This window comes from Myxine glutinosa, chromosome 6 (assembly GCF_964187855.1).
Source record: "Myxine glutinosa chromosome 6, kmMyxGlut1.1, whole genome shotgun sequence".
NCBI classification, from domain to species: domain Eukaryota; kingdom Metazoa; phylum Chordata; class Myxini; order Myxiniformes; family Myxinidae; genus Myxine; species Myxine glutinosa.
Window position 1 is genome coordinate 55,874,795 of NC_136266.1, and position 14,693 is coordinate 55,889,487.

The following is a 14,693-nucleotide window of genomic DNA, read 5'->3' on the forward strand; positions in this document are numbered from 1 at the left end:
TGTTAAATGCAGAATATAATTGGTACAGAAAATAAAATTATATTGGTTCAAATATTGAAGTTCCAATTAGGAGTGGAAAATGGCTCGGATAGGATGAACCAAAATGACTCATATACAAGTATCGTTGTGCTTATATCCTTGAATTCCAACTTGGTTGGAGTTTCTTTTTGAAATCATACATTGATTTTTGTATCATTTCAAAATAGGAATGTTTTTCAACAATTCCAACTGCAAGGGAGGGATCAATGACATTCTGAGCTGATTTCCCGTTAAAAACCTCTGATTCAAGCAAATATCACAGGGAAGTGGCCAATCTTGTAAGGATAAGTTGTGTTGTAACAAACACTTACAAACAGGATGCATATGTTTTGGGATAACGCTCATGTAGAAAAATGTGTGCTGATAAACTGGTCTGTAAAAGTATTTTTATTTAATCATTCAGTGATTAAATTATGAATTATGATCATGATATTATGAAATTATGAAAAAATTATGATTATAATAATTATAATAAATTATAATTATAAATTATGAAAAATTAAATCATGATATTATGAATCATGATTATAAAATGGTGCCACTCAATGTGAAGTCTGAAAATGATTTGAACCAACATTTTATCCTCTTCTATTTAGCCTCATTCTGTTTGGTTGTTACTTGCGAAAATCGAAGATTTTTCAAATATATTGGTTGGTCTTGTGTGTTATTCTGTTTGTCTGTATGTCTGTCTGTATGTCAGTCTCCTACATGTCACAGTTTTCAACCGATCTTCACGAAACTTCAGCAAATTGTAGAGTTGGTCATAAGCAAAAAGCCTATTGTTTCTGGGATCAAAAGGTCAACATAGGCCAAAGGTCACCAACTTTGTCAAATTTCTAAAATCCTCAATTTTCGCCTCATTGACTTGAAATTTGAAGACGATTTGCATATGGTCACTGGATTCAACCACCAACTATTTTTGAGGTCAACATAGGCCAACAGGTCCACACTAGGCCAGATTTCTAAAATCCTCAATTTTCATCCGATTGACTTGAAATTTGAAGACGATTTGCATATATGGTCACTGGATTCAACCACCAACTATTTTTGAGGTCAACATAGGCCAACAGGTCAACACAGGCCAGATTTCTAAAATCCTCAATTTTCATCCGATTGACTTGAAATTTGAAGAGGATTTGCATATCTGGTCACTAAATTCAACCCACAACTATTTTTGACGTCAACATTGGCCAAAAGGTCAACATAGGCCAGATTTCTAAAAGCCTCATTTTCCATCTGATTAACTTGAAATTTGAAGAGGATTTGCATATCTGGTCACTAAATTCAACCACCAAGTATTTTTGAGGTCAACATAGGCCAAAAGGTCAACATAGGCCAAATTTCTAAAATGCTCAATTTTCATCTGATTGACTTGAAAGTATAAGAGCATTTGCATACCAAGTCACTGAATTCAATCACCAATTATTTTTGAGCTCATCATAGGCCAACAGCTTATTTTAGGGATTTTGCAAGTATCGTGCTATGTACGACATATTTCTTGTTTGTTTCTCTGTCTGACTTTCCAACGATTTTCTCTTTAACTACTCGACCAAGGACCATAAAGCACAAACCCAGAGGGGATATAGAGTTGGGAGATGGAGGTTGAAGCTTTTTTGTTCAGAACTTGTGGTGTGAGTGGAGGGTGGAGGGTTGAGGACTTTGTTTTGGGAGGGTGGGGGTTGAGGACTTTGGGTGTGGAGTGGCAGTGAGTTGAGGACTTGGGGTTGGGAGTGGAGTTGCGAACTCAGCACGTCCATCACTGAAACTGTTACAAAAAGGAAGGGACATAGAGCAGAACTCTGGTGTAGACCAACCTCCACTCAATATTTCTAGAATGGAGGTTGGTCTACTCCATGGTTTTGCACTGTCTCTTCCTTTTTGTAACCTTGATGGAAGTGCTCAGTGACATCTGAGATAGAGAACTGTAATAGCTCTTGTCAAAGGAAGAGCTGCGAGGAGTGCTAAAATGGCAAGACAGCTTAGAGAGGCAGGGATTGAAAGTTAATGCTTGAGAGACAGAGGTAAAGGTGTGTGGTAAGACTGGTGTATAGAGGATCTAGATTGTCGATGAAAGAGGTGAATATCTGACATAAATGGACAAATCCAAATACATTGGTGACTTGTAGTGGGGAAGGGGATTTAAGCCTTGGGGTCAGGTGAGGGGGGGGGGGGGGGGGGAGGGTTGAGGACTTGGGGTTGGAAGCTGAGGAATTGTGGTTGGGGAGTCGGGGAGGTTGAGTACTTGGGTTGAGTACTTGAGTACTTTACTATTCTTTTACATAATATTGTTGAAGTTACATTCTACATTACGTGGAATTTCCACGGGTACCTGCTATTAACTAATATTCTTGGAAGAGTTTGTACGTATAACATGTGCAAGCTAGACAAAGACATTAGGAGCCAGATAACAACATATATAACAAATATATGTTATCCAGACTAAATACTAGCTTTTGTTCACCAAATTCCAAGCTGAAGTATTAAATAAGTCCCTATATTTAAATCGAACCCACGGTTGTTTGTTTTATGTAAATAATGCATAACATTGGAGAGAATAATTATATTAACATTTCATGGCAACGATTTTAAAAATAACCTCCACAGCAATGTTACCAAGCATTTGGAAAGTTTGCCACTGCGATTCTGAACTGGTATTTTTGTAAACCCCACTGAGCCCCCACTGAGAGGTATCCAACATAAAGCTGACAATAGAACCATCACTGCCTGGGGAATGTGGAATATTTGAACTTTGAAGTCTGCCTCCTTGCCACCACACAGCCGAGACCTTTCTCTTCTGGTGATTTTGCCATGAAAATAAGATATTCATGGAGAGCATTGGTAAACGAAACATTGGGGTTCAGGATATGCCCAATCGTTGCTTGACAGGTCGTTCCTTATTCCGTCTCGGTGGGTCATGAGTAATGCAGCCTGAACAGGATGGAAGGATATACATAATTTATAGTGCGTGAAATTCCATCAGAGTCCCGTCGTCCTGTTGGACTTCTTGAGCAAAGGCCTGAAGCAAGGTCTAAAGCTTAACCTAACATAATAAAGACCTAAAGCCTTACCAAATACAAATCAAATGCCTGATGCAGGGTATAAAGCCTAGCTGAACGTAACTAGCAGATAACCAGGTTGTTGTTGTTGTAGCAGATAACAGGCCGTTGTTGTAAGGTAATTAATTCCCCAATAGACTGTGGAATATTTAGGGAGTTTGCGAGGAATGTCACACAAGGCATTGGCAGAACGTATGCAAGCCTCACATGTGCATGAAAAGTGAGTGGAAGCATTAGTAAGGAGTCCAAGGCTCCGTTTGTAAGGGAATTTGTTCCCAATAGAGCGTCAAATATTTATGGGGTTCGCTGTGGATGTCCTTTGGCAGCATAATTAACTGTTCAGACTGCTAAGGCTTCTCGATGAAGTAAATCGACGAAAAGATCATTCTATCTTGACAGAATTGACTAAATAGTTCGTGGTTATATTGTTTTTTACTTTCAGGTGGGTGTGTGAACTCTGACCCGATAGACCACCCCATGTACACAAAAAAAATGGAAATAACTCAAAATTGTGTGAATATCGATATGTTTAGACATCTGCATGCAATGTCTCGACCCAAGAGCTCTTAAAAGAAAAATCATTCAGCATTGTATGTGCTGCGTTTATGACGTTTACCCCGTTCAGACACAATTGTGCAACTCGCATTTACTTCGCCTTCAGAAAGTATTCACACCCCTTAACTTTTTCACATTTTGTTGTGTTACCGCCTCATTTTAAAATAGGTTAAATTGAGATTTTTTGTCACTGATCTACACGTAATACCCCATAATGGCAAAGTGGATTTTTTTTAGAGATGTTTACAAAATAATTAAAAATGAAACACAGAAATATCTAATTTAAATAAGTATTCGACCCCCAGAGTAAATACTTCATAGAAGCACCTTTGGCAGCGATTACAGCGTCGAGTCTTCTTGGGTATGTCTGTATTAGCTTTGCACATCTGGGTTTGGGGAGTTTCTCCCATTCTTCCTTGCAGATTTGCTCAAGCTCTGTTAAGTTGGATGGGCAGCGTTGATGAACAGCAATCTTCACGTCTTTCCACAGATTCTCAATGGCGTTAGAGACCTGAAACTTTACCGAATATAAAACAAAGGCCGAATACAGGGTCTAAAGCCTAATTATGTAATAAAGATCTGAAACCTTACCGAATATAAAACAAGGCCTGATGCAGTGTTCAAAAAGTCCCATAATGCCACATACTGGTTGTTTTTCCTCCTGATAAATGCCTGAAAGTCCCGTTAATCATGCCCTAATCCAAACTTTAAATGTATACAAAGAGGCCTCCAAAGTATGGAAAGATTGTATCCAGCCCAGTCCTGTGTAAGCGTTATTTACAATGCAGCTCTTTCTATCACAATGATGAGGGTAGTTCACTGCTATTGTACTCAATGTGGTAAAAATATCAACCAGGCATGTATGGGAGTGTGTGAACCCAGCATGTATGGGAGTGTGTGTACCCAGCATGTATGGGAGTGTGTGTACACAGCATGTATGGGAGTATGTGAACCCAGCATGTATGGGAGTGTGTGAACCTAGCATGTACGGGAGTGTGTAAACCCAGCATGTATGGGAGTATGTGAACCCAGCATGTATGGGAGTGTGTAAACCCAGCATGTATGGGAGTATGTGAACCCAGCATGTATGGGCGTGTGTGTACACAGCATGTATGGGAGTATGTGAACCCAGCATGTATGGGAGTGTGTAAACCCAGCATGTATGGGAGTGTGTGAACCCAGCATGTATGGGAGTGTGTAAACCCAGCATGTATGGGAGTATGTGAACCCAGCATGTATGGGAGTGTGTGTACACAGCATGTATGGGAGTGTGTGAACCCAGCATGTACGGCAGTGTGTAAACCCAGCATGTATGGGAGTGTGTACCCAGCATGTATGGGAGTGTGTGTACACAGCATGTATGGGCGTGTGTGAACCCAGCATGTACGGCAGTGTGTAAACCCAGCATGTATGGGAGTGTGTGTACCCAGCATGTATGGGAGTGTGTGTACCCAGCATGTATGGGAGTGTGTGTACACAGCATGTATGGGAGTGTGTGTACACAGCATGTATGGGAGTGTGTGTACACAGCATGTATGGGAGTGTGTGAACCCAGCATGTACGGCAGTGTGTAAACCCAGCATGTATGGGAGTGTGTGTACCCAGCATGTACGGCAGTGTGTAAACCCAGCATGTATGGGAGTGTGTGTACCCAGCATGTATGGGAGTGTGTACCCAGCATGTATGGGAGTGTGTGTACACAGCATGTATGGGAGTGTGTGAACCCAGCATGTACGGCAGTGTGTAAACCCAGCATGTATGGGAGTGTGTGTACCCAGCATGTATGGGAGTGTGTGTACACAGCATGTATGGGAGTGTGTGAACCCAGCATGTACGGCAGTGTGTAAACCCAGCATGTATGGGAGTGTGTGTACCCAGCATGTATGGGAGTGTGTGTACACAGCATGTATGGGAGTGTGTGAACCCAGCATGTACGGCAGTGTGTAAACCCAGCATGTATGGGAGTGTGTGTACCCAGCATGTATGGGAGTGTGTGTACCCAGCATGTATGTGAGTGTGTGTACCCAGCATGTATGGGAGTGTGAGTACCCAGCATGTATGTGAGTGTGTGTACCCAGCATGTATGGGAGTGTGTGAACCCAGCATGTATGGGAGTGTGTGTACCCAGCATGTATGGGAGTGTGTGTACCCAGCATGTATGGGAGTGTGTGTACCCAGCATGTATGGGAGTGTGTGAACCCAGCATGTATGGGAGTGTGTGTACCCAGCATGTATGGGAGTGTGTGAACCCAGCATGTATGGGAGTGTGTGAACCCAGCATGTATGGGAGTGTGTGAACCCAGCATGTATGTGAGTGTGTGTACCCAGCATGTATGGGAGTGTGTGAACCCAGCATGTATGGGAGTGTGTGAACCCAGCATGTATGGGAGTGTGTGAACCCAGCATGTATGGCAGTGTGTGTACCCAGCATGTATGGCAGTGTGTGTACCCAGCATGTATGGGAGTGTGTGAACCCAGCATGTATGGGAGTGTGTGAACCCAGCATGTATGGGCGTGTGTGTACCCAGCATGTATGGGAGTGTGTGAACCCAGCATGTACGGCAGTGTGTAAACCCAGCATGTATGGGAGTGTGAGTACCCAGCATGTATGGGAGTGTGAGTACCCAGCATGTATGTGAGTGTGTGTACCCAGCATGTATGGCAGTGTGTGTACCCAGCATGTATGGGAGTGTGTGAACCCAGCATGTATGGGAGTGTGTGTACCCAGCATGTATGGGAGTGTGTGTACCCAGCATGTATGGGAGTGTGTGTATCCAGCATGTATGGGAGTGTGTGTACCCAGCATGTATGGGAGTGTGTGTACCCAGCATGTATGGGAGTGTGTGAACCCAGCATGTATGGGAGTGTGTGTACCCAGCATGTATGGGAGTGTGTGAACCCAGCATGTGTAGGAGTGTGTGAACCCAGTATGTATGGGAGTGTGTGAACCCAGCATGTATGGGAGTGTGTGTACCCAGCATGTATGGGAGTGTGTGTACCCAGCATGTATGGGAGTGTGTGTACCCAGCATGTATGGGAGTGTGTGTACCCAGCATGTATGGGAGTGTGAAGAAGTTTCTCAACGTACAACTGCAAAAAGTACCACCCAGAACCGGCCAAATTTAATGTGCAAGTCTGGTAAGATGAAGCGTTTTTTCTTTTTTGTATACTAAGTCGAGGCTCGTGTAAGAGATAACACATAGAACAACAGTAGGGAACAGGGACATCAGGAGATCTGTGGAAGAGAGGGTAGGTGGGGGGTACACAGGATAAACAATATGGACACTACAGAGGATTTCAGGAAAGAAAACAGGGGATTTGAAGGAGGTAGGTTTGGGATTGATGAACGGGGGTAGAAAAGATCAAGGTTTTGGATGGGGGAAGATAAGAGATGGCGGTGAACAGCTGTTTTAAAGACCTGGAGGGAGGAGAGAGATTGAAGAGAGTGTGGGACTGTGTTCCAGAGGTGGGAGGAAAGAGGAATGAAAGAGTGAAGGTGAGCAGAGAGTGAAGCGTTCCAGAATACGTTAAACCGACTTGAATTCGTTCATGTGTACGCACCTGGCTATACTGCCTTGCATGATCTCTAAGGGTGCGGCTACTCGACCGATGCAGTATCCCCATCAGATCGGACCTGGAATTTAGGATTTTACCCCTGAACCAGCACACAATAGCTTACTCTTTTTGAAAGAGGATGTGGGACTTTTAGCATCCACCGGTGAATGTTATCAGCTGACACCAGCCTAAAATTGTGAGATATCCGCTTGTGGTAAAATGACAAAACAGTTGCTTTTGACATAGTTTCAACACTTCAATGGTAGAAAATTAATTATTTGACTTTCTGCAGCTGCCTGAAGACAGCAAGGAGGACGATGAGGCTGAGACAAGGCAGCACACTGTCCTGCAAATGAAGGGTGGAGAGAACAATTCATAAGCAAGTTGAACTACGAGGCAACCACCTTCTGAAATCATCTTCAACCACCTGTTGACCTGTGTGAGCAGTTGCTGTTGGTTGTGCTTTATTTCTTTATATCGCTCATCATTTATTGTACTGGTAAAATCAAACTAATGGGTCATGCCCAATGTTTGTTCACGTTAACTGTAATAAAAAAAAGTTCCCCCAATTTCTGCACTAACCAACAACAACAACAGGCATTTTAAGGCCATTTTCCCTGCTAGAGCGGGGGTTAGCCTTGCGGTCCCCATGACGATCTTCTCCATTTTGCCATATTTTCTGCATCTCCCCTTGTTAACCCCCTTGCCCGCATTTCTTCTTCCACCATCTTTAGCCAAGTCTTTCTCGGTCTTCCCCGTCCTCTACTTCCTTCTACATTCATTTCCATCACTCTTCTCAACCAGTCACTTTCATCCTTCCTCAACACATGACCAAACCATCTCAACTTGTTCCTCTTCACAGCATCCATCACAGGCTCCATTCCCATCGTCTTTCACAATTCATCATTTGTCTTCCTCTCTCTCAACGATACTCCACACATCCACCGAACCATTCGCATTTCCACCCTTTCCAACCTTCGTTGCTGTTCTACGTTCATTACCCATGTCTCGCTCCCATAAAGCATGACACTTCTCACACATGCAGCATACATCTTTCCCTTCAGCTTCAACGACACTCCCCTCCTCGTCAGCACGCCACTCAGTTCCCGAAACTTCTTCCATCAATTTCTGCACTAACCGTAGTATTCAATTCACTCAGGTCAGGTTAGTTCTCAAGGGAAACCGATGAACGTCAATTTTCAAACTCCATATCACTGGAAAGTGCGATCCTAGAAACTAGTGTGATGGTTTTAATAAAAACAATGGATAGCCTGAGAGTGCCATCTGTAGGACGCGATGGTGGCACCACCAATCTACAAGTAGGCCAATGTGATGGGCATTTTAAATTTGATCAAAATATTTCATATCAGCATCACTTAGATCATTTAATGCATCACAAGCATTTAAAAAAAAAGCTTTTTGCATGTTTATCTATCTACCTGTTCACTTGTGTAGTGTAAATGCAAGCTTCCAGTTTACAGTTTCTACCTGTATTTCGTGCCAATAACCCATAGACATATATATATATACAGCTACTATAACCACAGCCATAAAGGCAACGTCTGCCTTTGGCCTAGTGTTGAACTCCATCACGATAAAGGCACCATATGCAAGCCCTGAATGTATTCCTCATGGCGTGCTTCTATCAGAACAGCTAAAACACTATGTAGGGATATACAGAGGCCTAGTCCCAGTTCTGATGTCCCATCAACTTACTGCATCAAGCTCGTTATGTCATATCGTCACAACATTAGAAATTCTTGCAAACCCATCACGTTTGCAAAAAAACCTGGTTGTAATTGGTGAATATCCACCAACCAGTAGGGCTAGCAGAATAGCCTCGACCCTAGAAGTACACGCACTCACCTCTGACCTGTCAAGCCTGGGTTTAAATCTCGGCCCGGATATAAACTGCCATCCTGGTGTCTCGCATCCAAGGCAAAGCATAAACGTTTTGTGCAGCATCCATTGGAAGGATGTGAAGGCGGGTATCCCATCTACCGGCATTAGTTAGTAGATGTTAAAGATCCCATGGTGTCCTTCGCAAAAGAGTTGGCGAACTATCATCATCACCATGAACAGATTACAAATTCCTTCTCTAACCTACAGGGGGCACTGTATCGGTGGCAAAGCCAGCAAATGATGCGACCCACATTCATGAGCTGTTTATGAAAGAAGAATTGGCTTATATTAGTGATCGATATAAAAGTCTCAAATGTGGGATTCAATTCGAGCTTTCACACTTTGGCTCTTGAAACATTTAACCGTGTGACAAAATCATATTGTATTTGCTTAATATCAATTATTTTTTTACAAAAGTTTCATGAACAAGAACTGTATCTTTTTATATAATGAAATAAACACATAACCCATGTTTATATTCCACTGGAATATCTGTTTTCTTCTTTGTCCATGATGATTTTTTTCTGGATATTATTACATAACGTACGAGTGGTGCCTCTCACACTTGTACCGTAACTAAGAAGAAGACTTGATTGGCGGCCTGGATTCTGGGAAACCTGAAATTGTGTGTACGTAAATGATTTTGACCACCAATCACTAAGGCAGAGGAACTCTAAAGTGCATGTGGGAATATTCAGTTGTAGAAGTGAAGGCAGCACTCAACATGGCCAGCCACTCAGGGGAAGGGGGGAATAAAGGCAATCCATTTTATTATTTTGAACGCAGAATACAAACGGTACAATTTAACAACGGTACAATATCTCGTATATTCCCATAAAAATATTGCTACAACGATAAAAGGAGGAGATAGTTTTATCTGTCGCCATCAAAGATAGCTTTTGGATTGAGTGACCTTTCACATTTTATTGTTTTATCTTTTCTTTTCTTTTTTACTTTAACAGCTCCGTCGGTGGCCGCGAGGTCCAGCTCGTGTGCCACAAACAGCTTAAAAGGTTTTGGATCCTCTGCAGTAACTTAAGCACTTCATTCTTACATGCACATCAAAACCAAAAAAAGAACGAAAAATGTACTACCAGGCAAAAAAAAACAAAAATAAAGAAACAAAATAAAAACATTATGAAATGCTAAAAGCCAAACAAAACATTCAAAGTGGGCAATCTGGCCGAGAGTTATTATAAAACGGTTGGACTCTGGGCCTTAGGCTTTGATTACGTGAGTTTTTCAACCATGAAGGGCACTGATAGGAAGCAATGGTGGTACTGAGCGATTCACGATACCGTGTACCATCTTCACCGTGTGAAGCCCCTTCTGCCTCCGTCTCGGGGCAAGATCCCCTCGTGAGGCCAGACCACCCCATACTCCTCGAAGTTATACAAGGTCAAACTAGATCCTGAAAGCCAACAGGTGCACACACTGCAGCGTGGCGAAAAGATGAGAGGGTGACTGTGAACCCAGTTATGCTGACTGCTGGTTCTACCGCAGCACACATGGTTCATGAAAGTCTAGTCATGAAAGACTAGTCGACTAGGTCGACTTAGTTTTATGGCCATAAGGAAGAGCGAATTTCGGAAAATCTTTGCTCGGACCATTGAGAAAGTCAAGCGTGAAATCTTACGGAACAGTTGGAATAAGCATATACGAATCATATACAGATGTATACCAGTCATATGTGCTAATATACAATTCATACACAACTCTTGTGTAAAATAAAAACAACATAAGAGGAACCTGTTGTCATAAGATCCTATACACCCTCGTGCTCAGGGACAATTTATCCTCCGTGCAGTTCGTTAGTGTTCGTGCCTTCTTAATCGGAAATCAAATAAGGGCAAAGTTTTATGGACAGACCACTAGGATGATGATTTGTTTTGTTTTTTTTAACATATCGTGCTCCTTATAGACAGGATGAATGGTAACTACGTCCACAGACTTGGAGTTCGACAGAGTCCGAGAGCAAGGAAAAATAACAAAATGGTGGGAAATTACTGCAAGTCTCAAAATGCGTGATGATGTGATCAAAAACACTGTTTTAAAACAATAATATAATTATGTATAACATTAAGACCAAAAAATAAAAAATAAACCCTCGCTGCTGACATGCAGCAAATTTGTCGCTCCAGGGTAAGACCCTGAAAATTTACAGTAGCACCACCCAGTAGCGCGGCTGTGCTAACGAATCCCGTGAGTGTATCCAGCCCAGTACTGTCTGACATCCGTCTCAAATTGTCCGACACCAACTTCAATTTTAAGCGCCAAACCCTTTCGACTCCACCATCAAATTATATACAATTATCGCCAAATTATTTTTTGCGAAAACGCTCCTTTGCCGAAGCTATTTAGTGTTCTTCATTCTCTACCCTTGCTTTCGACAACAATCTTTTCTTTCAAAACATGTCAGCAACAACAACAACAAAATAAAATGAAGCACAAACTTTACACTTTCTTGCACTGTCGGTCCTCTTGAAGCATTTTGCAGCCATTTTGCTTCATCAAACAGGTTGTTCAGCCACAGAGGATGCAGCAGAGTGCAAATGCGGCCAAGCACTGGGATTTGGGGGTCGTGAAATAGTGCAGCAACGAAGTGCAGGTCTAAAGAACGTGCGCTGCAAGTCCATCTCCAGCCTTCTGAATTGCAGTGCAGAATAAGCCACATTTACAGGAACAAATCCAAGCCATTGCCGACCAAGCTGCTCCCTCCTCTCCACATACGCTCACGTTGCCCTACACTGTAATCTAATTATTTTCACACCTCTCTAACATGAATCGATGGGAAGGGGACCAGGTGATTTGTCCTATTGCGGTAAGATGGGGATAGAAGACGACCTCAAAAAGCACGACCAAAAGGATAAATTTGGGCAAGATCTTACATTGCCAATGACAAGAGCATAAAACACAAGTTTGCGAACAATGTAGGAGGTAACACTGTTTCAAAGAAAAAAACCCACTGAATCCACCATTTGGTTCAGCTGCTTAACCGTCCGCTTGGTGTTGTGGTCTGGTTGCCGTGTGTCTACTTTCCAGACATTTACATGAAAGATTATTTATGTTATCACTGCTCCAATAGTACTTTATTGTTACGATTTTAAAGTGCCCTTCAAACACCCGCAGATTGCAACCTCAACAACCAGCGAATCTCAGCATCGGTGGTAAGTGAAACTGAAAGGGGTAAATGGGAGAGGCTGGGGAAAAGAGAGAGGACTCGAAGGAAGGAGGGAAATAAACCACCACTGACACAGTGTTACTCATGTCGCCCAGCCCTCAGCTAGCCGCAGCCGTTTGACGGCAGGCACGTCGCCTGGCTCTAGAGGCCCGAGCATGCCTGCTGAACGAGCTAGGCCGAGATAGTCGGCCCGGCATGGCTCATCGCGATCGCTGCAGCCCTCATAGGAACTGTTACTTAGGCACTCAGCTGGAGAGCGACCGCATGCATCTTGAGGCCCCGGGTGCCCTCCGATACCAATTGGCATTTGCATGGGGTAGCCACTGCTGGCGGAGGGTGTGGCACGATCTCGCGGCGGTGACACTGGTTCTGATTTGACGCTGACACAAGGGCTGCACTGCAGCGATAGGTGTCCAGAGCTGCACACACTGAGAATAGGTTTCACACATCTAGTCAGGCCCCAGGAAACCTATCCATATATATCTAATATTTGTTGTAGCACCCAAGAATTAGCTCACATTATACTTACGCTTGAAGTTGTGTAAGGTTGTTTGTTGAATGCTGTCCAGTTTGCTGTTGGTGTTGGTGCCAGCTGGACAGTGATGCCACATGAAGGCCTGTTGGTGTTCCAAAGCCAGAGAGTGTGTTCAGGTCTGCACTTGACATTGAGTAGTCTGGTACAAAAGAAGTCAGGGTGGGTCATATAATTTTGCTTGTTTGGCTTTTATTTACATACAAGTTGAAAGATTTTTGGGCAGTGCTGCCTATTCATTGGTACCATTTTAGTGTCCATCCCAAATGCCCTAACGGCAGAAGTGTGAACCACAGTGTGAACTCGCACCACGTTGACCAGGCCAGGAATCAAGCAGATTACTTCCTCCCCAAATGTGTTTTTTAACCAACAATTAATCCAATGGTAATTCTGAAGCTCAGCTTATAACACAAAACCTAATACCGTCATCTTCCGCCAGATGTACAACTTCTGCTATGCTAGTCCAAGCTCCTCACCATTAAGTTACCATCACCATTAATTTATTCAATTAAGTTTTGAGAATACAGAGATATTCTTACATGTACATGGTAGTTTTCTCTTGCACTCATATATATGCTTAAAAAATAAGGAAAATGTGCTTACCGTTACCATAATTTGATTGGTAACCACAATGTTGACTTGGTGTTGCCATAGAAACCACCGGTGTTGCCAGGGCCTGCAAAACTTGCTGAGAACTGACCAACCGATGGTTCTGAAGATAAAGAAACAGAGTTTATACCTATAAGTCAGTTAATTAAGGTGAAAATGCTTATAAGTGTAATTCACGCAAAAAAAAATAAAATAATAATATTGCATCATAAAGTACTACAGTAAAAGCTAGCAATGTTATTGCAATCGATTTGGGGTTGTGCTGAGCTCAGCTTACCATTTCTAACTCCTCCTGTTCTGACTGCATGTACAAAAGAAGATGGCAGAGGGGTTTCCAGTCACAGGAGAACAAGCAGCCATGTGCCAAGCAACATGCAAGCCGGGTTGAGGTTAGACTTAGCAGGAGGACACAAAATGCAAGCTGGTGATATGGATGTGAGAACGTAGCCGACAAGAAAACTCAGACAAACAAGCATTCTGAGTATTGCGCTGCAATACATGTCCCCTACCAAAGTTCAAAGTGCCATAACTTTGTCAAAAATGATCGAATATGGAAATTTTTGCACGGTTGATGCTGGTTTTCAAACTTGATCTGCGTTATGCTCAGACACATGTGTGTACAAAATTTTGTTGAAATCAGCCAATGTTTGGTGCAGTTATCGTACGGAAACCAAATTGTGACAGACGAACAGACGGATCTAATTAAATATGCAAATTTATGCACGGTTGATGCTGGTTTTCAAACTTGATTTGAGTTATGCTGAGACACGTGTGTCCAAAATTTTGTTGAAATCAGCCAATGTTTGGTGGAGTTATCGCACGAAACCAAAGTGTGACAGACGAACCTCATTAAATATGCAAATTTATGCACGGTTGAATGTGGGCGCGGATGATGAGACCAGGTTATCCTGACCAGGTTATCCGCGGACCGTGGAAGCGGGGTTACTTCCGACGCGTACTGTGTATACTGCTAAGAGGGCAGAGTATCAGATACATATTTAAAGAAGTATTCACACAGATTATACGCACAGAAGCATATGGTAAAGTGACACTCCAACCTCCCTAGATGTGTTGTTGATTTATTGGTAAACTATGTGAATTCAATGTATTCTTGCCTCATATGAAGAATTGTGCCAATGGAAACAAAATTCATTGAAAACGTTTTTGACTTGATGCTTATTCTAGGAAAGCATTTTAAAAAACAGTCCACCATTACAGCATATTGTACACAAGGAATATTAACAGCTTTGACTTACCGCACTCC

The 14,693-nt window shown here is 42.6% G+C and overlaps 2 protein-coding genes across 14 annotated transcripts in view; one reads left to right on the forward strand and one right to left on the reverse strand.

Annotated features, from left to right (window-relative positions):
* The window catches only part of LOC137429801 (ammonium transporter Rh type B), a 102,660-nt gene extending 93,075 nt beyond the window's left edge, over positions 1–9,585 (forward strand). The window contains exon 10 of the mRNA XM_068120056.2: positions 7,498–9,585. Coding sequence (XP_067976157.1) covers positions 7,498–7,584 — 87 coding nt within the window. The 3' untranslated portion in view covers positions 7,585–9,585. The remainder of the gene's footprint in view (positions 1–7,497) is intronic.
* A 275-nt stretch (positions 9,586–9,860) lies between these two features.
* Positions 9,861–14,693, reverse strand: part of LOC137429802 (myocyte-specific enhancer factor 2C) — a 214,021-nt gene continuing 209,188 nt past the window's right edge. For all 13 annotated transcript variants that reach the window (XM_078779861.1, XM_078779872.1, XM_078779865.1 and 10 more), the window contains 3 exons: positions 13,424–13,532; positions 12,818–12,962; positions 9,861–12,716 (listed from right to left, as the gene is read on the reverse strand). In XM_078779861.1, the coding sequence (XP_078635987.1) occupies positions 12,371–12,716; positions 12,818–12,962; positions 13,424–13,532 (600 nt within the window). In that variant the 3' untranslated portion in view covers positions 9,861–12,370. The remainder of the gene's footprint in view (positions 12,717–12,817; positions 12,963–13,423; positions 13,533–14,693) is intronic.